The sequence below is a fragment of the Triplophysa rosa genome, linkage group LG14, assembly GCF_024868665.1.
Source record: "Triplophysa rosa linkage group LG14, Trosa_1v2, whole genome shotgun sequence".
In the NCBI taxonomy this organism is placed as follows: domain Eukaryota; kingdom Metazoa; phylum Chordata; class Actinopteri; order Cypriniformes; family Nemacheilidae; genus Triplophysa; species Triplophysa rosa.
This window is the reverse complement of record NC_079903.1, coordinates 13,929,408-13,955,413: the sequence shown is the minus strand read 5'-3', so window position 1 is coordinate 13,955,413 and position 26,006 is coordinate 13,929,408. Positions and strand designations below refer to the sequence as shown.

General features: G+C 39.6%; 2 protein-coding genes across 7 annotated transcripts in view; one reads left to right on the top strand and one right to left on the bottom strand.

Moving 5' to 3' along the window:
* The window catches only part of sez6b (seizure related 6 homolog b), a 160,787-nt gene extending 157,145 nt beyond the window's left edge, over positions 1-3,642 (bottom strand). For 3 of the 5 annotated variants that reach the window (XR_008964231.1, XM_057350276.1, XM_057350277.1), the window contains exon 1: positions 3,332-3,642. Coding sequence is in view for 4 of the 5 variants with exons in the window: in XM_057350276.1 (XP_057206259.1) it covers positions 3,332-3,416 (85 nt within the window). In the remaining variant the exon portion in view is untranslated. The remainder of the gene's footprint in view (positions 1-3,331) is intronic. The other 2 variants (XM_057350278.1, XM_057350279.1) reach the window with 1 other exon arrangement.
* Positions 3,643-16,615: 12,973 nt separating this feature from the next.
* Positions 16,616-25,681, top strand: pipox (pipecolic acid oxidase). Of its 2 annotated transcripts, none has more exons than XM_057351708.1 (8): positions 16,616-16,837; positions 17,109-17,257; positions 18,108-18,321; positions 18,853-19,035; positions 20,425-20,571; positions 21,317-21,466; positions 22,817-22,892; positions 24,883-25,681. In XM_057351708.1, exons 1-8 carry the CDS (start codon positions 16,730-16,732, stop codon positions 25,011-25,013), a joined length of 1,158 nt encoding a protein of 385 aa, XP_057207691.1. In that variant the 5' UTR covers positions 16,616-16,729; the 3' UTR covers positions 25,014-25,681. The 2 variants fall into 2 exon arrangements, with proteins under 2 accessions (XP_057207691.1, XP_057207692.1); XM_057351709.1 differs by lacking the exon at positions 24,883-25,681 and adding an exon at positions 23,549-24,863.
* Positions 25,682-26,006: the final 325 nt, after the last annotated feature.

Sequence of the window (26,006 nt, the reverse complement as noted above, 5' to 3'; positions counted from 1 at the left end):
TCAAAACATATGAGCTTTATAATTAGACACTCGCAGGACTACAGAATCCTCTCAGATCATCCATATAAAGCCTAACCATGTTGTTTCAATCTCATCTCTGCATCTTAACTTTGTACATTTCCATCTCTACCATCTGGCCTCTGGACGCCTGACAAAGTCATTGATCATCACGATTACACAGATGTTCAGATACGGCAGCTACGAAACAACTTCAAATGATCTTGAAGTGGGTTAGATACTGTATCACGGTAAGAGTGGGTCACCGAAAGATTGCATTTTCGTTCTAGCTAAGATTTTAAGATTGTGTGTGTGTACAAACGTACACGTTGCTGATGGTGGGAGGTAAGGGGGAACCCAGCAAACACCCAGATTCCTACCAACAGTGCTGTCTGCCGAGCGGTACCCCAGTTGACCATTCATCAGCATTACAGAAGTGGCAAGCCTGCCAGTGTGGCTCTGGAAGGCCATCCAGCCCAGTGCCAGACTCATTTATCAGGTCCGTAATAAAGACTAGAAGAGCAGAGCCCTCGTAGCCAGAACAAAGCCTCAACCGAGTGACTGTGTGCACTGCGTGGAGGTCAGGGGGTCAAGCTGACAATCACCTCCCCCCACCATCCTTCTTCTCAGGCACAGCCTAGCTTGACACACAGGGGAAAGAGGGCACTGATGAACTGCTGATTGAGTGATATTACTTGATACTACAAGACAGGGTGCTACCCTGATGGCTCTTCGGAGCCGGATGAATTGGAGTGGGTGGAAATGGGGCTGACTCCACCCCCCAGGTGCTTCAGGTAATGGAGTCAAACTGTGGAGCTCACCCTGTTCAAGGGCTGATCACGGTAGGGTTGAATGGCATGGTGCTTAAGTCACGCCATAACTAACACTCATTCTCTCAGTAGAGATCTGAGATGTCTGACTGTACAAACTGCCTGAGCAGAGACAAAAGCTCAGATAACAGCGCCGTTTTACCTGCTATCTTGGCCTATTCCGATCTAATACATTTATTTTAAGAATGGGTCACAAAGGTCCGACGCTTATATCTTCATGTATTTCAGAATTTAGATAGAAAGACACATAGAATAATTAGAGAGAATTCATTAATTTACAAAGAATTTACAAAAGTAGTTTTGCATATCTCAAGTATCTCTGGTATATTTTTTGTACCACGTCTCATTAAAAAGAAAACATTCTTAACGCATTGTAGTGCTTTGCAAAATGTGTACTGTGTGTCACCTTTTACATTTAAATTCATCTTTACCTGCACATTTGCACATATAAATGTATTTACATTGGCATCTATCACAGCAGGATGCAGGCAAATTGACCCGCTGACCTTCCTCTGTGTCTTGCATATGCCATCATTTATTGGTGGGTGGTGGGCTCTGCTTTTAGCATGCTGTTTATGCTCAGGGTGAAATAATGAAGCTGCTGTGCATTAGTCAGAGTGCTTTTCAAGGTAAAGAACCATTCATAAGTCAGCCCTGGATCCTCATCACACACGTCCTGACGGTGACCGATTAGAACACACCGACTCATACACCTCTCAAAGCGAAAGGTCAAACGTTCTATTCATCAATACTGTACATAATCAATAATCAATATTGCACACGATGCAATTAGTAAAGACAGACTGGATGTGTCTGAGACCACGAAATTGGAAAGCGAAAAAGCTTTGCATCATTTAATAAGTCTCAACTATGAGGAGCAATTTAAAGGCTGTCATCTAAAACGAATTATGACTTGTAAGATGATTGCGACGCAGGTACTGCAGCAGTTGACAGGTGAAAGTGTGAGGATTCTATTCTTGATGGAAGAGAATTTTGTGAAAATTATGCATGAATGTAAAACAGTGTAAATATGAGCTACTGTACATCTGTCAAAAAAGAATACTGACACACACATCTTGTACAAAATTCTAGTCATTCATAATTTTTAGGAAAATGACACTTGATGGAAAATTCACAATTGAAATAGTTCTGTGGATCTCATTTATGCATACTACAGTACAGATGGTAGCCGTGTTCGATTTAGTGTTTGACTAAATTCTCCTTTTGTATTTCTCACAGAAACAAAGGGGTGCTTTTACAGTACAAAAACCAGAATCACAAGAAATGTCAGACACAAGCTAAAACAAACACACATCTGAGATATCAGTCCAAATATTTGTGAAAATTTAAATGCAAGACGGACAAAAATGTATCTGAAAAAATCCAGTTTGACATATTTCAGTGGGTTATTTTTGAGCAACATGTGCATGACACATTTAAGCTTTTAAAAACATTTAATATTGTATTTTTCTGTTTTATTGGTGGTGTGATTAAAATAATGTTCAATGTTTTAAAACCAGCATGCACATTATCAGTTCTATCAGCTCTAAGTTTCAAATTTTATATACACAAATGTGAAAAGAAATCACTCCCCATAGTTAAGAGACAAAATACCAGAATAGTCAAACTGCACTAGATGGAAACTTTATCCCTGTAAAGGTGTGTGGTTCATTAAAAATATTTGGTAACAATAAATATACACATATAAATAATAATTTTACCTTAATTAAAACCATGTTACAAATGTTTAACTATTACATTTAAACAACATTTTAATGTGAATACTCCATGTTATCTTTCAGAATAGTTCAACTGTATATGTGTACAGTATTCTACAAGTAAAATGCAAACTCTAATCAGATAAAGTTTGAAAGATGTTTGTATACTTCACAGCTGACAAATTCTAACAACTTCTACAACACTGTGATTTCAAAATGCAAAACCTGTTAACCTTAAACTTTTCACCTCATCAGACATGATCAGCTATTCAGATAAATCTGCACTTAAAGATACAGTGTGTTTCTAACTTTACATCCCCAAAATAAAAATAGTATTGCCAAGTTCGGCAAGAAAAAAGAAAGAAAAATGTGAACACCAAGATGCAAACGTACAGTACTTAAAAAAAGTGTTCTGCTAAAAATAAATACAACATCAGACCGTAGAGAAATCTCTGCGTGCTTTATCACAATTCAACCGATGACTTTGTGACTTACGAGTCCATCTGTTGTGCTATTCGCGCTATGAGAACACATTTCTTCTCCCGCGCAACCAAAGTACGTGTGAAATCTCTTAAATAACCTTCTCAACACAAACCTGCTTCCTCAAATAAGAATTTTGTCTATCAACAAACGTACAACCAATATACAGTAGGCTACTATGAGAAACGGGTCTCGCGCGCACATCATACCCGTAGGGGTCCGTAAAACCGCGCGCACCCTCTTCCGCAATTCGCACGGCAGAACAAGTATTTCAAAATAGCAAAATATTTCAATATAAATTCTTACCTTGCCCTCGTGCGTTCACCACACCGGCAAACACAGCCAGAAACAGGACGATCACGTTTGGTTTGTAATTTCTTGCCCAGTTCATCGTTACGGCAACGGGCTTCTCTTCACTGAATATGTCCTTGTATTAAAACACTTTCCGAATAATTAAAGAGGAGCAGGACACGAACGAGTCGCTAGACCTCCGCTGCACGCGCCGCGCGGTACAGGAGCGCGGATGAGGTTTGTAATAGTGGACGGTGGAGAGGCAGAGAATGCGAAGAGCTGTCAGCAGCTCTCAGACTGAGCTGAGCGGTTTCAGCACCGCGGACAGCTCCTAGCGTCAGACACTGGAACAACTTCAGGCTTCGCGCAAAGTTTCTACCGTACATAATCTAATAGTGCCCTCGATTAAATGAATCGAGTATTACATGCATTTCATTTCCAACTACACACTGAGACGAATACGGAAAGTGGCATTTGCTGTGCATTATAAAGGTGCTTTAATAAAATATGTGACTTTTATTGTATCCAAAATTATATTGTGTAAAATATTTGTAAGATCATAATTAAGATATACGATAAACATTTTGTATTAATTATATTTATTGACAAAATGTTTCTGAATATTAAAGGTACAGTGCGGGATGTTTTGTATGATCTATTAACAGAAATGCAATATAACATACAAAACTGTGTCTTTAGATGTGTATAAAACCCTTACGTAATGAAAAGTTATGTTTTTATTACCTTAGAATAAACCAGTTGTATCTACATAGGGAGCGGGCCTATCTACATGGAATTTGTTATGTTGCGCAGCCATGTTTTGTACAGTAAGCTCTAACGGACAAACAGCTCTACAGAGCGCGTTTCGTATATGTTGGTCTTCTTCGTGTGTGTTTGTAGACGCAGCTTGCGTCATCACTGAGTTGAAGACGCACAAAGTAGTAAGTCGCAGTACGGAGAGAAGGAGGAGTAGTCGTCGTCTAGCTGAAGCAACTGATTGTTCTGTCTTAGAAGTTTCGATAAAATGGAGGACCATGCGTACTGTGCACAAGTGCCGACAGAGCGTGAATCTCCGTCGTCAAAGAAGCGCAAACGTGATGCTGCCAGACGAATTAGAGACAAACGGCGGCAGAAATCCAGGATAAACATCGGTGTATCTATTACCAGATGGAAGGCACTGTTGAAAGACAAATGTTTTCAAGGCGACGCCGAAGTTACCTGTTTTCTGATAGACTGGTAAGATAATTCAACATTTTCAATGTTTCCACTTTTTCAATGTTTACCAAACAACTGTTTTGTTGAAACGGTAACGTTAGCATTTTATACAAATGGCCATATAACCTCAGAATAATAATGTTTTTCCGTCCCTGCGCTACGTACTCCGGTTGTTCCTGACTTTACAAAGGGGGAGACAAACGTCTACTAACTTACACCTAACTGCCTATGTCGCTGTCAGATCAAACGCTTTGAACAGCGTTGCTATTTACGATTAGCTAACTTTAGTTACTTCACTACTCTCAGCGTGTACTAGATAGCACGCAAGAAATATATCTAATTATAGAATTGTAACAGTAACTTTCGCAATAGAATACATGTTAAATGATTAATTACGTTAATATATTGCCTTACCTTTGCAAAGAAACATCGTTGCTTGTATCACTGCTATCCGCTGTCTCAGTAGACGACATCTTTTTTTACTGTTGCGGCCACCATCGTAATTCGAAAGGGAGGGGTGGGCAAATGACTCAGAGATTCGTTGCAAAACTATAATACAACGCTAGTGGCCGCTGATTTTCAAGAACTGCGCCTTTAACTTAACTTAATAATAATTTTATGTCCACTTTGCAATAGAGCCACTTGTAAAGACGATTATGATTGCTTTTCTTTGCTTCATTTTGCCTCCCTCTGGAATATATCAATTTGGTGAATAATAATTTCTAATTATAAGCAAACCATCTCCATCCATAAACAATGAAAATCTGAAAAAACGCCTCTCCAAAAATTACCCATACAATGACCTCCACATCAGTTTCCAATATTGGCACTCCACATAGAACTAAATGGTAAGGAAAAGAGCAACACTCATGAAATATACATGAGGAAAGTCAGAAGACTTTTTGGCAATATTATAGAAATGTTAAGTGATGCCGCAGAGCACGAAAGTTATGAATGTTAACCAAATGTTAATGCAGTCCTCATCTGGAGGCCATTATTGGAATTATGGGAAAGCCATCATCATCACCTTTTCATTCCCCCACATTCCCTCCGAGCACGCTTATGTGAAAATGTTCTCTCTCCTCTCAGCGTAATAATTACTATTTCAAGCTCAGTGGTGAAACAGAAACCTGTAATTATAATTGCACGCAGCAAAAGAAAGAATGCTCAATTTACAACCTGTTTAGACATAAACTTAACAAGGAGAAATGATTGATTTTTTGATTACGGCTGCTTGGTCTTAACCAGTTACACCGTTGCTTGTCTGTTCAAATGCATATGTTTCGCAAGAACAGAGTTAGCCCCCCGGAGCCTGACTGAGGCTGAAGTTCACTGAAGCATTAAGGCTGTCTGTGCCTACAAGCCAGTATACTGAGGTTAAATGATCTCGCTAAGAGCCGTGTGTCGGTGCTTAAACTAACAATCGGTCAAACCCAGAAACAAACTTTACAGAACTAGTGCAGCAAATCACAGCCATTAAAATAATTACTGATGAGAACAGGTTGTGAACACACGAGAACATAAATATCACACCACAAGACCAAATGTACGCTAGGTCATCTCTAAATCACTGTAATAAAAATAGTTAAAAAGTGCTAATATAGCACTAGTAAGAAGCTTTCGCACACAAATATTAAACATGAAGTGTTTGATTTTTAGAATCATGACCGGACTAAATTATCAAACTAAAGTAAAAAAAATACATAAATCAAAGTCATAATGAAAACAATTTCATATGTAGCTCTATAAATTCCTGTAATAAATCAAGAGCACCAACATTCTACATTTAAATAGATAAATTCACCCAAAAATGACAATTCTGTCACCATTTATTTTACTCACCCTCAGGTTGTTCCAAACCTGTATAAATGTCTTTGTCCTGCTGAACACAGAGACATGTGATCTCATCCCCCATTGACTCCCACAGTATTTATTTTCCCTACAATGGCAGTAAATGGGGGATGAGATCTGTTTGGTACTGACATTCTTCCAAATATCTTCCTTTGTATTCAGCAGGACAAAGACATTTATACAGGTTTGGAACAACCTGAGGGTGAGTAATGATGACATAATTTTCATTTTTGGGTGAACTGTCCCTTTAAATTAATTAAAAGTACATGCACACTTATCTCCAACCTAGATAATAATGCATGAAAATTAAATATTAAGGTCATCAAAATTATGCAATTCTGGGCTTTTAAACACAGCGAGATTTAAAGAAAAGGCCAGGCTTTATGAATTTGTCATGGGAAGCATCAAGCAGACCTGAGATCTGTACTGTCTACAGGCTGAGTACAGTAGAGCACGTGGGCAGCCTTTGACTTATGTAGCACAAGTGTGTACAGATGTACAGTAACTGGTATTACCTGCTGTTAGCGAGAACTAATGACAAGAAATGCTTTAGATGATTCCTGTATTTCAGGGCCTCAGTCGTGCCACTTCAGAGGAACTCCGGCCCTCAGCAAGATACATTCTGCTTCAAAGGAGGTAACTGTGATTTCATGAGCGTATAATTTATTTTTAATAGCTGGGTCACTTATTTAATGTTACAAAACAATATTTCCATTCTCTCGCTTTTTGAGATTACGGCCAAACAAATTGGAGAGTTCAGGGTTTAAATGAGTTTAATAAGAGTCCTTTCTACACCGCTGAGCCAACCCAGATAGAATGTGACACTCATTTCCTGCCTGCTCATAGCCTGCCAATCACCCTGTCACACAGCGGCCAGATCTGAATGAAGTTTAAATACCTCCCACTGTTTGCACTAGAGACGAGCCAACACAAGAAACAGAACCAAGCTGACAATCGTAGTGGGAATATTAATCGCTAAAATAACAACATTCTGAATCAAATTATTTAGAGAAGAACTTGAGAGCTACGCCGGCACAGTCCTCTAGCACAGATAGTGTATCGGGTCTCATTCGTGTTCAACAAAGCTTGTCTCAACACGCCTCAAAAACAAAACCTCCATCATCCTTTTATCAGCGGCGCCGAGAAAGGCAATAATACACTTTCTACTCGAACCGTAATGAAATCTGTGTTTCTGATCTCTTTGCAATAATTGAGAACAGAATTTCTAACTGTCAAGACACCGCAGCACTCTCAACATCTGTTCTATACAATCTCATCGCCGTCAGACATCCTTATTCACCCGAGCAATCAACTCTCATCAAGCCTCACCACTCCATCTCTTCTGTTGAATTTCTCCCGACCAAAACCTTTCTGAATCATTTAAAATCCATGTGCTTTACATGAAATACACCAAAGACAATCATCTTCAAACTTTCAATCTTTCTCAACCAAAAAGCAGAGATTTGCTTCAGCTTTGGCCTGTATCTGCATTTTTGCTGCACTTGATTTTGTAGGACCTAGTGTCATACCACAAACCGAGCAGATCGCATGCTTGTTCTTGATGAGGTAATTCCGTCTGCACAAGCCATATGGCAAAGCAACAAAAACAAAACAACACCCTTGCAGTCATACAGTATGCTTTGAGTACTGTATATTTGTACTTTGTGTACGCCATACAAAAGAGGCCTTCTTGTCATGGTTTATGACATAAGGCTGAGTGAATCTGCATTCCGTAAACTACATTTGTCATCTTGTGAATCCTTAAGGCAGAGGGAATGACTCATGTCAAGAACATTTTTGGAAACAATAATCCCAGTGGCAAGGCTACTAAAGCAATATCACACAAGTGACCGTGTATCAGCACAGCTGTGGCTCAGCCGTAGGCACGAGGCCACAGGTGATCTCGGCAGGCTTATATATGGCCGTAGCGGCACAACTGGGAGTGTGATATTGCTTTTAGACAAGAGCACAACAACGGAAAGTATGTGAATAAGTCAAAAATAGAATGTCCCAGAAAACCTCTTTCAGAACTATTTACTTACGGAACAAATTCAGGATAGATGCATCCAAGCCTCCAATACTAATTTGAAATAATAACAATGTATCTGAAATCTACCATAGAAAATAAATTCTTTGTTGGAATACTTGTTAAAGGAATAGTTCACCCAAACATGAACATACTCTAATCATTTACTCACCCTCATACCATTCTAAATGTTTCTGACTTCCTTTATTTTGAATTAACAATGTCCTCTAAAGCAAACCAATGGGTGTGTGTGAAAAACAACTTACATTTTTAACTCATTTTGAAAAATGAAAACCCTTAAGAATGCTAAATACAAACATGGCACCACATCAATCTCATTGATTCTCGCATGCCTCACTTACCATCAATTGGATTATATTTATGATACTGTTATGTTATCAATATGCAACCTATACAGTACATGGTCATAAAGTGAAAATCTCAAACTTTTAGGATTGCATCACGGTGTGTAAATTATGAGAGAATTTTCATCTTTGGTTAACTATTGCTTTAAGAACTGAAATAAAAGAGATTCAGTCATACACAGGGCTGGAAATGGGGGAAACCCAGTCCAGGAAGTGAATTTCAAGGGAGGACAGAGTTATTCCATGAAAATGGCCTTCAAAATTACACATTTTTGATAAATACATAAAGTGCCATTTTCTGCATCTATGGTTGAAAAATATAAAACATGTCTCAAACTAGAGTGCCCTCAGGTAAACTCTGCTATTTCATGCATTGGTCATGCATGTCCTATACATCCTTAATTTTTTTCTGCTGATCCTACTATCAGCAACACTATGTGCAGAACACACAACTCTCCAAGAAGGTTATGAAGAAAACATCTAATTTATATACTGAATAGTGTAACATCACTCGAATGACAATATACTATAGGACATAAACCCAAACAATGCCAACACAAAAGCCTCAAGGCCTCGCTGTGTCTCTCTTAAAAGCTCTGCAGTCTAAACCACCTCAGTGCCCTTAACTAACTGTTCATTTCTGTGCTATCAGGTAGTTCTGCTCTTACCAGTCCCAGAGTGCTTTGCACAGTGTCAGAGCAGACAGAGGCTTGACAAGTCACCACAGTTCTAAAACTCTTTGAAGAGCGGATGAAGGCTACAAACAGCCCACAGACCCGGCAGCCATTCATTCCCACTGGGCAGGGATCTATCAAGAAATCCGCCTAGGTGCCAGGTCTCACGCATAAATGCAGGAGCAAGCATAAAGCATCTGGCTTGGGGGGAAATGAAAGCCTTGCACTGTGGCGACATCTGTCCAGAAAAAAAATGGTCAAGCTTGGCATTTCTGTTTAAAAAAGCAGCACAAAAAAATGGAGAGAAATAAAAACACTAAACTTGCAAATTTGCTGCACCAATGCACATGTTTCTCAGAGGTACTATATGCTGATACATTCTTCATATATATTCAAGTCACAAAGGCTAACAGCATAAGCTATAATGCTTTGAAAGACCTGTCTAGACATAAAAACCAAACTTAAGAGCAGGATTAGTTACCTTGACCCAAAACAACATTAGACAAATATTTCTAAAAGCACAATTCATTAAAATCTGAGATCCCGAGAGGATGCTATGAGAAGACAGCACCTAAACTACATGACAGTTTTTCCTCAACCCAGTGCACTCCACAGTACTGAACTGTCAGTAGACTATATTTTGCTTTTCGTCCCAGTCTACTTGTTCCAGCAACACATCTGTGAGTAGATTGTGACCCTAAACTCCTTAAACTGCAGTAGCAGCAGTACACCAAGATATATAAACCTCATATCTAAAGTTAAAGGGCAACGCACAGCAGAGCAGATAGGAGTGCCTCGGGGTGAAAGGACCTGCTCTTTCCTTTCTAAGCACAATGGGGGTCCCTGGGGTCACTGACAGTGAGTGTTGGATTTACTGTATCATAGGACAAACCTGACTGTTCAAAGACTAAGACTGGTGTTTACACATACTACAGATGACAGAACTTAACAAAATATCGTACCCTGGTTAGAAAACAATGAATTTATGAAATTGAATAAAAATTCACTTCATTACCAGAAACGTTCAAACAAGCAAAAAGTGCATCTATACCACAAATGTCTTGCAAAAAATAAAAGCAAGCACAAAAAAATGTAAAACAACCATTTGCAAACTATGATAATGCAGGGCATTGACAATGCAGCATGAAACTCAGCATGAGCAGCGAGACCTCTGACTTCATGCCCCCTGGAAGAAACTAACAGGAATCTGAACTAAAGCTTTTGGACCTCCAGCCACGTTTCAGTTTGACTCCCCTCTGCCCCTGGGACTCTTGCTACCCTCTGTAAGAACCATAGTGTGAGCAGTAGGGGTGATTTTACCCCTGAGATATTTCTAAACGGTGCATGTGGAGACTGTCTGTATCTAAATAATTGAAGACACTCGCGCATTTCATTTTAGGATTTGCCAACACAGTACGGGGGGATTCTGTTGCCTGTGATACATAAGTGAACCGGATATGCGTTCATATATCCGTGCAAACACATTAAAGAACATGTGAAAAATGCAAACACAAATGCAGTGAAAGAGACTAAAGATTCACTTGACTGAAAAGCGAACCTTAAACGGTTTGATCTGAAGGCATACAGTATGCCTGAGTTTTAAATTTGTTTTGTAGAAAATAGACAGGTGTCAACATATCCATTGCTTTCAGAGCAAAACTAAAACTTTATCAAAAAGGGTTTGGATTATAATACTAAAAAAACAACCAATAACAGTCCAGCATTAATGGGATACATTTTTTATTTATTCTGAAGAGAGAAAGAAAATACGAGCGAGAATTCCTCTCCTTTAAGATTCAAGTTAATCCCATTCTCCGGTGATCCCTGACACGACATTTTCTCGCAAAAGAACAGCCATTTCAATTGCCACCAATGAGGCCACAAGAAGATTAAATAGTATAATCCCCATAGCAATTTATACACAGCACAGTCAAATAAAGTCATTAGCTCTGTGTTAACAGAGGGGAAGCCAATATCATACGTACGCGAGAGCTCAGAGAACCTCACACGACTATGATCATCCGCACATATACTCCAAACTCAATTCTGTTTATTCTTCAAAAGGGAACCTGGACACCCTGAAGAACCCACAGTAATGCACAGGATAGTAAGCTACTCCTAATGCATTATTTATTGGTCTTAAGTTATTCATTAGACAAGACCGGGCACAATCCCATTCTGTAGGCGTGGAAGACCATGAATATTAACAAGGGACTTGATATTTAAACATGGCATGGAAAAAATCGGTGGGAGTAAATGCCAAGTGAAAAGCACAGCGAGTTAGTTACAGTGCGCCAGGGCTTGCCTAATGCCTGTTGTTATTCTAAAGCATGACCTTTCCATTGGAAGAGTTCTACTCCACTTTCTTTAGTTTTTGGAATAAATAAAAATGTGTTTATTTATAAATATAATAATTCAATATAAACATAAATTGATTAATAAATAAATTATGATGAATGAGTGGAACTGGAATGAATAACTTAATTCTCCACACTAGACAAAAAGCAATAATAAACACAAACTAAAGTATCATATTGTAGGCCAGGCTATTATCATATAAAAATAGAATTACTGTATCTTCCCTTATCATTGATTGTCATTAACTTGTTTATTTACATAAAGAAACTGTTTACCCAAATATGACAATTCATAATTTTCTCACCCTCGTGCCATAATAAATGTACAGTATATGACTCCCTTTCTTCAGATGAACACAAACTAATATGTTTATATTATAATGTTCCAAAGATGTTCAACAAGATTTTTTTTAGATTGCTTGGCATATCCCATTAAAGTACCGCGAGAGCGATTCCAATGCATACGGAGCAGTCTGCACTTGAATCGCTGCAGCGGTTCTTTAATGTCATACGGCGACAGATCTGAGCAGCGCCGCATTAAGTTGAACACGTCTATTCCTGAAAACAATAATGAGCTTGTTCAGGCGTGTTTTATCAGAGTTGGGGCTAAACTCAGCAAGAAAATGTATCTCACGGGCCAGCGTTGAGAACCAGTGCTTAAAAGGGTATTTAAAAACACAGAGTTGAAGTTTATGCAAAAACAAAATTCGGTAAACTACCGTAAAAACCTGTAAATCTATTCACCTTCATATTATTCAAAACCTTATACGACTCTTTCTTCTGTGGAACATGACAGAAGATATTTTGAGAAATGTCTCAGTGGTTTTGTGTCCGTACAATAGAAGTCAATAGGTGCCAGTGATGTTGGTTACCATTGTTCATCAAAATATCTTCTTTTGTGTTCTGCAGGAGACAGGTTTGGAATGACATGAGGGTACGTAAATGATTTTCATTTTTGGGTGAACTATCCCTTTAATCTGTCCTGGTCAACAAGCTGTTGTCCTTTTTTTTTCAATGTGCTTCCACAGAGCTACGAACATACAGCAATTCCCTGATGAGTGTGCATATCAAGAAGCAATGTGACAGCATCTTTATCCCTCAGGCAGTAAAATCAAGCAGCATCGCTTTCTCCACTCAAATAGTTATTGATGTTGAGACATGGTGATGTTCATGAGATTGTCCTGACACTGCAGTTTAAACGTTGCTGTACAGCCAGGCACTAAACCCTAAAAATGCTTAAGAGGCTTGTGATACATCATGTCAGAGGGAAACTGTACGTGCCTATACCACAAAGGGCCTTTCAGGAAATAAACTTTCACTGCCTACAGATGGTGGTGCTGGGGTCACAGCAAGGGTCTGGCTCATAAAGAACATGAGGCACCATTTTATTTCACTAGCTGTGTTTCTGCCCAGCTGTGTGCTCAGTCAGCGAGCTTTACAGTCACAGATGTAATTATACAGCAGCTTAGCAGCTCGAACAATGAAACAGCCTGTTCACCATTTACAGCCTCCGAACTCCCACTCATAAAATAATATGCCAAAATCAATAAGCTTCCAGATATGTCTCGGAAGGCTGATACATCTCGGCGAGAGCGCCGGTCTGATGGCGCACAAATCCAGCCTAACAAGCTGGGGGGAAGAGAGGGGTTAATTGGAGTGTTGGAGCCATCCTTAAAAGGCTGAAGAGTGAACAGTATGAAGCAAAGATGAATGAGGGGAATCTTGATCATACACAGACAACATTAAAAAACAATTTCTCTGTCACACACCGGTCGTGCTGCCAGCAGCTTCCAGTTAAGGTCGACCAATACTTATTATATAGGCTAAATAAATGTTTGGAAGTAAAGTCAGTTTAATCGTGGATTGATGGATTGCACCATACTGGAGTGAAACTACTAACTGTTAGCATTCCTATTCATCATAATGGTAGTACCTGGGATGAAAAAGTCACGAGACTAGAGACGGCAGACAAAAGAAACAGTTATTTGACATTTATAGGAGCCCTCTAAAGGGCACTGGTAAAACATCAACAATAATAATCAAATGTTTGTCTTAATGAAACTGTTGATCCTCGTGATTTTCAACAAAAGCCAATTCTACAGACTTCACAAATAAAACCATCTCTATTGAAATAAATGTACTGAAGAGCTGCCTTATCTAAACCTGTTATCTTCCTGTAAAGTGGAAATCACCAAACACTCTTCCAGAATGTCTGTGGGGAAGATCAGACTACATCTGTCCATGACAGGCCTCAGCAGCAGGGGAGGCAGGACCATCTGACCCTCTCCAGACCACACCATCCACAGGATCCATCTGCTCAGCCTGCTACTGACTCCACAGTGCCATGTCACACACAGAGGAACCCGGCCACAACCCTGCCAGACACAGCACTTCCTTATTGTTTCATCAGCCTGGCCTCGTATCTATCTGCTGCAGTCTTTTATATTTATGATTCAACATCAAGCAATCATTTATCTGTGTAGAAAGCAAGGCTTTGACAACATAAGTAACATTACTTATGTTGTCAAAGGCTTGATACACAGATACTATAAGACCATTGCAAGCCACTTTGGGTAAACTGTCTGTCTGAAAGAGGTACTTGGATGAGTAGCCTACTGTAGCTTTACCATACTGGCTTCTATCTCACTCCTCAATATCACCTGTCACTCAATCCTTTTCTGATCCACCAGCTCCTCCTCTTTGACATGCGTTAGACGTTTAATCATCAAATAATGTTCACATGTGAGGAGCTTAATCAGAAACCAACAATTTGTAGCAGTTTTTATACAATAAACTAAACATTTAAGAGTGATATTAAATGGAATATAATGACTTGATCATAAATAAGTAACTGCTACCTTAATTTTACTTTCAGCACATACACAACAGCGACATATCCACAGCGTTAAAATGGGTAATTGTACATGCATAAAAGGTCAATTAATAACTACACTGTGACAAAACGTAACTTACAAGATAGCAAAAACGCTAGGAGCGTGCTCGCTGCATAGCCGTATAACCGGATCCAGCTGAGCTGAATATTATAACTGAAGACCGCTCACAACGCCAGTCGTCACATTGAACACTGCACGTAAACGGCGTAGCCACACGTACAAGTAAACGGGGAGCTGTGGTATTTCTTTTAAAAAAGCACTTTAGTGTATACACTTCTTAGTGTATTTCAACGTTTTACGATCTACAGTAGGCTATGTGAACTAATGTCTGTCTCCACTCACTCACGATCTCGAGTTAGACCTGTAAAATAATTCATTGGTATATTGTGCGTAAACTCAAACTTGTCAAGCGTTGATGTGGAGACGTCCCTAATGTTATATAATTTATCATTTAAAGTAGACTGTATTAAATATAAACCAAAACATACAGTTAAAATTCACTCTCGCGGCACTTTGATGTCGAACGCCGATTGGTCTGTGCAGCGCCGCATATGTAATACTGAATCTTAATTTTGGCAGATATGTGACAGAAATACAAAGACTGGTTGCGTATATTTATTAAACACATAGCGCATTTGCAAATGAAATAAACAGTCTAACATATAACGTTAGACTCTATACCAGGGCTATTAAGTTTTTCATAGGCCAGTTCATGAAAAGCATCCCACACGAGGGACGGGAGAGATATGGCTTTATATATGAGGGATAGTCTCTTCATACTGAAGTACTGAACTTATCGCCGCTTTCTTTGGCCAAGGCCCGCCCAAGAGGCCAATATGACTGACAGGTAAAGCAACCAATCACGTTTCGTTTTGTGCCGCGTCATGTTTCAAGGCGTGGAAATGTTCCCGCAGTAACAGACCGGTGTAGTACATTCACAAACGTTTCAAAAGTTAACAGCAACAAAATGATTATAGGTTTATGCCGCGAACCTCGCATACTTTTAAGGATTAAGCGTTTAGTCGATCATGATGAATTCTTATAGCAACCGTTGTAAACACGACAGTTTACTTCTTAGATCAGACGGCTTCGTGTTGTTTCCAGGCGGACCGTTAAAGAACGCGACACGCACGTCTCCCGGAAATCCTGTGAAATTCAACCAATCAGATGACGACTTCGAACATGCTTAAGTGTTTCCAGAAAAGTGTGTCTTATGCATCAGACTTTTTTATTTATATATATATATATATTTACAATAATATGTATTTATAACATAACAGTAAGTAATATGAAATCGCAATTGTAATATCCATATATTAAAACAGTAATAAAATAAAATAAAATAAAATAAAAGATGACAATAGTGAACAGCAACAAAAAATACTGAAACAATACAATCAACTTAAAAAGAGGAATTAAGAGCACTGTAGAAGTCCATAGTCTTGGCAGCTTTTCTACTTGCAAGTCCTTCAAGTGTTTAAAAATAAATTTTCAACTCCAGTTTAAACTGGATAATATTTGGTTTCCTTTCGGACCATTTACATTTGTGGATGTGAAATTTTGCATATAAAATAATAAGATTTAAAATAAAAATATTGCTTTTGGACATTTTCCTTATGCATCAGACGTTTACCCAACGGTCCGTGGGCGTGACGTCTGAGGCTGAGATATGAGGGATGACACAACAACAATAAACTAATCCGTTTTATTTTTTCCCCAAATTCCGTTTTTTCGGTTTTAATCTTTCTGGATTTTGTGTTTTACGTCGTTTATACAATAGTAATATGTTTGCCCACATAAACAAAATACTTCAGTAACTACACTATACTGTTAACGTAAGGCTAAAGTATGAACGGGTTAACCCGATGATGAAACTCAGAAGGCGGGGCGCGCCAAGGCGAGTACATTCATTCAACCGATCTAGTTATGTAACTGTAACCGAGAACTTTGAACTGAGAGTGAAAGTAGGTCACGACAACTACATCTGTGGAGAGTCAGAGGAATCAAATAAGGGAGAATTAAAACTTTAAAATGTCAACTGAAGTGCATGACTGTATCGTCATTGGAGCTGGGATCCAGGGTTCGAGTACAGCGTATCATCTGGCCCAAAACAAACAGAAAACATTGCTGCTGGAGCAGGTCGGTATGACACATTATTTGTTCGCTATATTCAGGTGTAACGGTTCACCCAAAAATGGAACGAAAGTGTCATATGTACTCGATCTCGTCCCAACCCCGTATGAGTTAAATAAATGTAATTTTCAACAATATATTTGCCATGCTTTATATAATGAAAGTATAATTGAAATTTACTGTCTGAAACATTTATTCCAAAAGCCTGCAACAGTACCACCCAATATAGTGTGTCAATACCACCAAGACTACTGTTGTTTTTCCCCCTTCTTCCCAGTTTGTTCTGCCCCACTCCAGAGGGAGCTCTCATGGCCAGACCAGGATCATACGGAAAGCTTATGAGGAAGATTTCTACACAAAGATGATGCATGAAAGCTATGAGCTTTGGGCCCAGCTTGAGAGGGAGGCAGGTGTTCAGCTCTTCAGGTGCGAGAAAGAATTATGAAACGTTCTTCTTTGCTGCAAGAAATCCTTTTTGCATGCAGACATCGTACAGCAGCACTTGTCATATCCCTCTCTATAACTTTAAAGGGGCATTCTATGTCTCTAAGAATCACTGTGAAGAGCCCTTGTTTTTACAGTCTCTGAGAGGTTGTAATGGATCACAAGTGGGTCAAACCCACTCAGCCTCGACGCAGAGCCACACAGTCATCTCCCTTTTTCTCCTGCATCCATCTCAGCACTCTGACGTATGGGTCCTCCTGATGAGAAGCCACCTGTGCCCCTGAGACACCCGGGCAGGGAGAGAAAAACGTGTGGAGCGTTTTAAAAAACAATGCATTTGTTATCTCGTTCCTGTTTTAAGTAGACATTGCCCATTATTGGCACCAAGAAGGCTCTCGACGTGACCTGACACGCACTGACACGTGCGACATGGAGTCGTTCTCTCAATGTCCCCAATCAGACACACACATACAGTCATAAAAAACTCTGATGAATGAGTTGGACCTGTGAACTGGTGCCGTCCATGCATCATCGTGGCTGGCAGATGGAGTGGGCCTTGGAAAAAGTATCCACCGGAATCAGCACGGCCATCTATCACACATACACACACGCACACACTGTTGATTTAAAGCCTGTGTTTTCGACCTCTCGTTCATAGTGCCGTAACTCCCGACTTCGAGACACCTGCATCATAAGCACCGAACATTTTAAACATACAGAGCCTTGGTGCACTTAAAGCACTTGTACCTAAATAAGGGCACAGTTCTTTATGATGTAATGTATTTCACAGCTGTTCAAGGTGGAAATGTAAATTAAACACATTCCTTTGCAGACGCACAGGCCTGCTGGTTATGGGTCCAGAGAATGAAGAGGGTTTTTCAAACATAAAGGCCACATTGCAAAAAAACGAAGTTCCAACTGTGTTGCTGGAGAGGAAAGAGTTCAGCCAGCACATTCCTAATGTGAATCTGACGGATGGGAATGGTGCTCTCGTGGACACCACTGCTGGAGTTCTGTATGCAGACAGATCACTCAGAGCTATACAGGTAATTTCTAATAAAACATTTGATCAATCTAATAGTGAATATTTAAAATAGAAAGAATCATTTTTATTTGTTAAGGAGTGTGTTCAAATGAGTTAAATTTCAATTCAGGTCAAATTGTGCAGATCAAGAATACATTTAACGGCAGCAGCGTACAGTACTGTACAATCTTTATCTTTTCAGAGTCACAAAGGTTTGGATAATGGTCTTTATGTAACTGCACTTTAATGTCGCCTTTAACACACTTTTTTAAAAAGCACTAAAAGATATGGCGGCAGACTAGCTTGTTAGAGCCTCCTTACACCCTATCTAGGGAATATGGCCCTGCACTTTGGTACACGATGCCTCTTCTGACTCAATAAGCTCTGTCTACACTGTACAGTCATATGCTCCCTGTTGCCTCTCTCTAAGGAAGCTCTTTTGTTATCTGTTTCATGAATCTGAACTGCTTTTTCCAGTTTTAACTGATCCCTGCTGACATCTATCCAGCCCTGTTAAAATATAACTAACAATGTTCTGATCTTATTGTTTCAGGGCCTGTATCAGAATAAGGGGGGTGTGATTAAGGATGGGGAGAAGGTGATTGACATCAAGCCTGGTGCTGTGGTCACTGTAACAACTGAGTCAGGAGTGTATAGAGGGAGGAGCCTGGTGATCACAGCGGGTCCCTGGGCCAACACACTACTGACACGTGCTGGACTGGAGCTCCCGTTGAAGGTACAGACTTGAAGAAACACTAATGCCACGGACACACTAGACTTTTCTTTTCATTTATCCATTTTTATGCATGCACTGAATAAATTCAGACCAGAAATGCAAAGGTCAAGTTTGGTGAACTTGACCACATTAAAGGTATAGTTCACCCAAAAATAGAAATTCTGTCACACTCTTGTCATTTCAAACCGGCATGACTTTCTTTCCTCTGGAGAACACAAAAAAAGATATTTTGAAGAATGTTGGTAACCGAACAACGGCGGTACCCATTGACTTACATTGGTCGTGTGCCTAAACAATCGAAGTCAATGGGTACCGCCGTCGTTCAGTCACCAACATTCTTCAAAATATCTTCTTTTGTTTTCTGCAGAAGAAAGAAAGTCATACAACTTTGAAATGATGAGATGGTGAGTAAATGATGAAAGAATTTTCACTTTAAGGCGTGTGACCAATAGAAGATCAATATGTCATGGGGCAAACTTTTCAGTTGTAGGAAATGCTGATAATAACAGTATTGTGCAACCCCGTTTTATAAAATACAACTTTAGAAAACAACAATAACAGTGCAAATCGGTCCCAGATGTGTGGATAAAAACCCAAACGTGTGCCTTGGTGTGTGATTTCATATCTAGTTGCTGCCCAAAATATGCAGGGGTCTGCAAGAAATTTCACATGCAAGTCTAATGTGACCGAGGCATCATTTATGTCATTCTTTCAGTTATTTATTCCCCAAATATTTCTTTTTTCTTGATTGAATGAATGATAGGGATGAAGTCTGTAATAAATGTGATAAAATGTGTGGGGCTGGAAAGCAGTTTATGAAAAGTGGAAACACATGAATTATAGAATATTATCTATGGGTATATTTTTGAAACTGCACACACAGCAACATACAGTAGATTGTTCTGGATTACAGACCTGGGCAGAATAAAAGATTTGTGAATATAAACAAACCCTATACTCACCTACCAAGCCTATAAACTGGTCTCCAGACCACAGAGAGTTTATATGTGTCACACACCACAAGAGACATAATGAAAAACGTATTCCGTGTTAGTTAAAGTTAGAATTGGACCTGGAATTGGAATTGCATTTTCCAGAATAGCATGGACTTGAAAGTCTGCGCTCGGGTGACCACGACAATATATGAGCAAACCATTCGTGCACAGGTGAATTTTTATGGTTTCTGAATGAGAAGGCAGGCTGAACAATTCTTTAAAGTTAAAACTACCAATTCCTTACTCTTTATTCAATCTATTTCAGTATGAGCTGTGTTAATGTCTATAATTATTTTTATAATCCCATTCTCCCATGCTTTAACTTGAGAAAACGTGCAAATGGAACCTGATATTTGAATTAAAAAGATTTTAATCAGAGTTATTTTCGGGACAGGTTGTTAAAATAAATGTATGCTACTGGAAGGAGAAGATCCCAGGCACCTACAGTGTCAGCCATCGGTTCCCCTGTTTTGTTCAGTACAATCCAAAAGAGGCGGAAATTTACGGCCTCCCGTCCAATGAGTATCCAGGATTAATGAAGGTAAGTGGTCGGAGATGTGGTATAGACGTTAGGGCACGTTGAACCATAGTGCTCGTGTGGTGATGCCCATTCGAGTCTGGCTTGCTAAATCTTTGGATCATCTTACCGAGTCTAGCCTCTTGACTAACATAAAGTAATGAAAGAGGGTTATACAACAATGCTTTTCCTAATTTTCATTTGTAAGGGCAAATATCTCCATGACAACAAAAGCTTATTCTAGATACAGCAGACCATCATGTTAATGCAATATTCTGCCCACATCACATAAGAAAAAGCCACAATGATTCAGCGTTATGTTTTTCTTATTTGTTGATTAATGCACCATTCCCGTACGTAGAGATTCACAATAACATCTCCTACTCTGAAGCTTTCGAGAGTTTGAGTACATTAGACGAAAGCACAAATTCTATAGCCCTCAGAACGAATCCATGTTTCTTGATGCTTTTACAGAGGCAGAGGAGTAGCACTCTCCTCCGGTCTGTGTTCTCTTGGTACTAATGGCTCAGTTTCAGAACGTGGCAGGGCCCAGCAGGGATCTTCAGTCTCATCACACTTAGCAAGTCTGAATGGGCGAGCACAGATGGCTGTGTCATGTTAGATGCATTATGTCTGCTACGCTCTCAGGAGCCCAGCACATATATCTGCCATTTCCCCAAGCATCCCGACTGATGGCTCACGGATCTGCAGTGTATCATAGGTCAGATTTTTTTTATGAATCATAGCGTGCGCGCATGTGTCTGAGCAGGTGTGTTACCACACGGGCAGTGAAACCGAACCGGATGAGAGAGATAAACAGAAGGATAGAGGGGACATCGATATACTCTCGCGATACATCACCCGCTGTTTCCCTGGGCTGGTGCCAGCGCCTGCTGTAGTGGAGAGCTGCTTGTACACAGTGAGTCGCTTCATTGCTCATCCTCAGGTGCTGTCACTAGTTAAGATCTGCTGCTGTGTGTCCTGGACCAAACTTTCCTTTGACTCTTACTCACTTGAGGAGAGGGAAAAGTACAGTATATTGGAATGTCATCAATTCTGTGATTTAATTGCAAAGGAATGGGTTTGCAAAATTCATACATCGGAATTGAATTGTATGCCCCATAGGAATTCAGTCCAAATAGTGAAGATTTCCATCATTTTAATTTGGCCACACAGTATGAAAAACTCTTTCAAATATATATTGACCAAAAACAATCAAATTCTCTCAGAGCTGTGGCCAGTTGCATAAACAGCTTAGACTAGTCTTACAAGTTAGTCATCTCATTTTTTTCTTCAAGACTGGACACATTTTCTTTAAGTCAGTTACATAAAAAGGTAGATAGGTCTAATTGAAATCTGAAAAGTAAGACTGCTTAGTCCTAACTAACTGCTAGTCAGTGAGACTCGTTGTTAAGACACAGTCTTAACTTGAGGCTAAGTTTATGCAACTGGTTTTTAGTTACTGCATACACTTCTGTATGAAAGTCTCCCATCCAGATGGTGGAAATGAAAACATAATACAAACACAGCTTTCATATGCAGGGTCAATGCACATCATGAAAAGTCACAATCCTTTATAAACAGTCCTTGACTAAACCCTCCACTGTCCTGTCAGGAGATCAGCAGGTCAGAGTCCAGAATGCTGGAGAGCATGCAGAGATAAAGTTCTGTATTAAAGAAAGAAACCGTATAAAACGGTTACCTAGTAGCATGCTGCGTAGAGCTGCCTTCATCGATAGCATCGACAGAAAAACGTCTCAGTCAGTCTTGCACACTATTGATTATTTTCAAAACAAGAAAAAGAGAGATAATCCTGGCTATGGACATGTGGCTCCAAATGCTTTCCAGGGCTCTTAAAGAGAGTCATTATTTATCCACTCTCATGTCATTCAAACCTGTATATGATTCTGTGAAACACAAAAGGAGATATTTTAGTCCACGCAATTTAAGTCCACGAGACCGCAAGTCCACATAAAGTGCGCCATTTGGGACCGGGCCTATGTACTTAGATTATGCAATGATAATATTTTCTTTAGGAGAACTGAAAGCATTTGTTTTACCTCTGCAAAACATCAAAATAAATATTTGACACCCCTAAATCACTTTTTGTGAATGAGATCATTACCATCAGGGAGACTTTTTCATTTTTAAGCGCAGTTCAAACACTGCGCATAATTCATGTTCAGAGTATGAAAATGTCAAATATTTGCAGAAATAATTACAGTCCTGATGTTTAACATTCCCGTGCTTCAATCATCATCGTTCACAGGTCACACCCGATCATCACTTCGTCCTTGATTGCCACCCAAACTACAGCAACATCATCATCGGTGCTGGATTCTCAGGTCAGTATGGACACTAATGAAGTCTCATTTTTCCTCTAAAAACCTCTAAAAACACACACACACATTCGGTCACGCCACCTCAGAGTTCCTTAACTTGTCGATGAGAGAATGGAGCTGGGTGCTGGTGAAGGTACGGTAAGTCCCCAGTGCGAGCGCCTTTTATCCTTTAATTAAACTGGGCTGCCGGCTCCCCGGGTTCCTGTGTGCCCTCGTACCTGCCTCTCAGGGGGCCAGAGGGCTCACCTGTTCCATCTGCTCCCATCACCTCCTCCTTAGACTAATTATGGGGCTGATTAAATTCCGCTGGTAATCACTTCCGAGGAGCGGCATTTAGCGTCATGGAAACTAGCGTTTCGGTTGGAATGGGTTAGGGGGGGATATACAGTACAGCTGGCAGAGCGGTTTTGCTGCATCACCACGTAGCCATTCATCATGTGATGTATTGTTCCTGGTTTAAGGAGCTGCTCTGGAGATGTCATAGGAAGCTTTGTGTGGCTGCCTCACGGCACCAGCGCCATCCCCATGCTCTGACACATGGCACGCTAATGATTTATGACATATATTCTTCTGCCTTAATAATACATTACAACTCTGATAGGAGCGGAGGAGTGCTCACTATTAACCTTTTTTTCTTTTATTGTCTGCTGTAATGACAGCGGTCCGCCTCCCCGCAGCTCTCCCGCCCTCTGTGCAGCTGTTGCATTTGTGCCTTTGGAGAATCTAAAGGGTGCAAATTGGATCCATTTCAGGGGCAAATACATAAACCACCGCACCGGATGGGAAGTTGCCCCTCTTCCACTCAGGATTCGTATCAAGCCATGCTCTGAGCACAGGGTCCTCCGGTTGCCGTGGATACTCAGTCACATCAGCCGGGTTTGAGGCAGAACAGAAGACCCTCCGTGCGCACGTCTGACGGTCAAAGCCATATCCACTCATAGCCCAGGCCTTCAAGACTTCAAAAGACCACCCAATGCACAAAAGCAAAGAGCTGAGAGTGTTGGAGAATGTAATGCATTTTAAACACCAGCTCCAGTTCTCTCTTAAAGGGATACACTGTAAAAAAAAATACAGAATTATACTGTTATTTTTACAGATTTTTCACTTATAATGTCCAAAAACTGTTTTTATAGGGTTTTCACATATTTTTGAAATACGGTCAAATCACAAAAAAGACTACAAATTTACAATAAAAACATGGAAAGCATGTCATTTTACGGGGGAAACTTATTTTTACGGCGCCCCAGATGTCAGACCATTTCTGTTTTTTTATATAGTCTATTTTTGAAATGCAGTATTCAATGTTTTTTTACAAGAAAAAACATTAAAAAAATGTCATTTTACAGAAAAACCTGTTATTTTACGGTATATTTCTGGTGCACCAGTGGCCGGAAATTTTCCGTTTTTTTAGATTGCGAAAGTGTGCCATTTATTTACGCTTGTAGTATTTTATTTCGTGCAACACAGAAAGCAAAATGTTGACTCTTGACCTTATTTTCTATACAACTAATGTAAATGGGGACTGGGGTATTCAGTCCCTACCATTGGGCGCAAAATCTCCTTTTGTGTTTCATAGAATGCAGAAAGGAATTTGGGTTTGAAACAACAATTTAAACAACAAAGATTAAATTATAACAGAATTTTCATTTTTGGGTGAATTGTCCCATTAACACACCCATGAACACATAAAAACACTGTTCTGTTAGGCCACTCTATTCAATGAGGAGACAAATTTTCTTAATTCAGCATTTGGCCAAAACCAACCCGGGAAATAAATGTTCTGTGACAGCGGGTGTGATTGCCAGCGTGATTTATTTTTTGTCTCCAAGCTCTCTCATGCAAAGGCTTTGTGAATAAGACGGCAGATAATGGCTATTTATAGAGGGCTATTGTGTTTGCCCACAAAGTGCAGTTCTTTCGCTCTGGTATATTGAATGAATGTAAACTCTGTACTGTGATGATTCACCTCTCTGTGAATGTTCTTCGTCCGCAGGTCATGGCTTCAAGTTCGGCCCTGTAGTGGGGAAGGTGCTCTGTCAGTTGGCCATGGGGCAGGTTCCCTCTCATGACCTCTCACCGTTCTGCATCAAGCGTTTCCAGTCCCATACTAAATCTGCTCTTTAAGGCCAGGACCTAAAAATAACTCAATCAAGAACACGGTACTGTAAGAGAACAGACAGCTGTTTGTGAACATGAATTAGATCTGCATAAGTCTTTTTTAACATGTCTAATACAAGTTCATGCAAGTTTCATACAAACGAGTTTGATGTTCAAGCAAATTAATGCAGATCTGAAATTTAGAACTGTGTAAATTATCTGACAAAACATAGCATTCATTTATTCAATTAACCATTTCCCCTCTAACAATGTCACGGAATACGGAGATAATAGGGAACTGAAAGTGAGATACCAGCAGAAATGATTATTGTTTTGGTCAAAGTGAAAAACTGGAAGTAGGGGCCAGATTTTTTAAAAGAGTATGCACTTATAAAGACAATCTGAAATTCGGGAAATAATACATAAATTTGTACCAGAAATCCAGTTAAGAAGCTACAAGAGCTAAAATTGGGAAAAATTGCAATAAGGGCGCAACATTACATATTTTCATGAATCTTTGAGCGTTAACATGGAAAATAATGCCTTGGGTTGATCTCTCCAATACAAGATTTTTTTTGTTTGTTTTGCTTTTCTGTAATTAACATTTTAATGTTTTTGAAAATCTGAATATTACATATTGTTGTACTGCACTCTTTCTAAAATAATTACATTCTGAAAAAATCTTTTCCTCTGTGTCCTTTTTTTCCACACCTAAAAGGGAACGTATGTGATCATATACAGTATATTGTGTTTAATAACCAATTTGAAATATACAAACATTTCAAAATAGATTTTATATTCACCATTAGGGTTTGTATCAAAAGCCTGCTGACAAGGAGCTCACATTTATCTAATGTTCTAGACACTGAGTGCCAAATGCCTTCGAGAGGTTAGCAGAAGAATGACAAATCAATAACCTCTAATGCTGATCACAAGAGTAACTCCAGCAGAGACGCTGCCATGTTTCAGCATCTGCTACACTGACAAGGGAACCATTAGGCTCCTGCAATGACTTTGCAA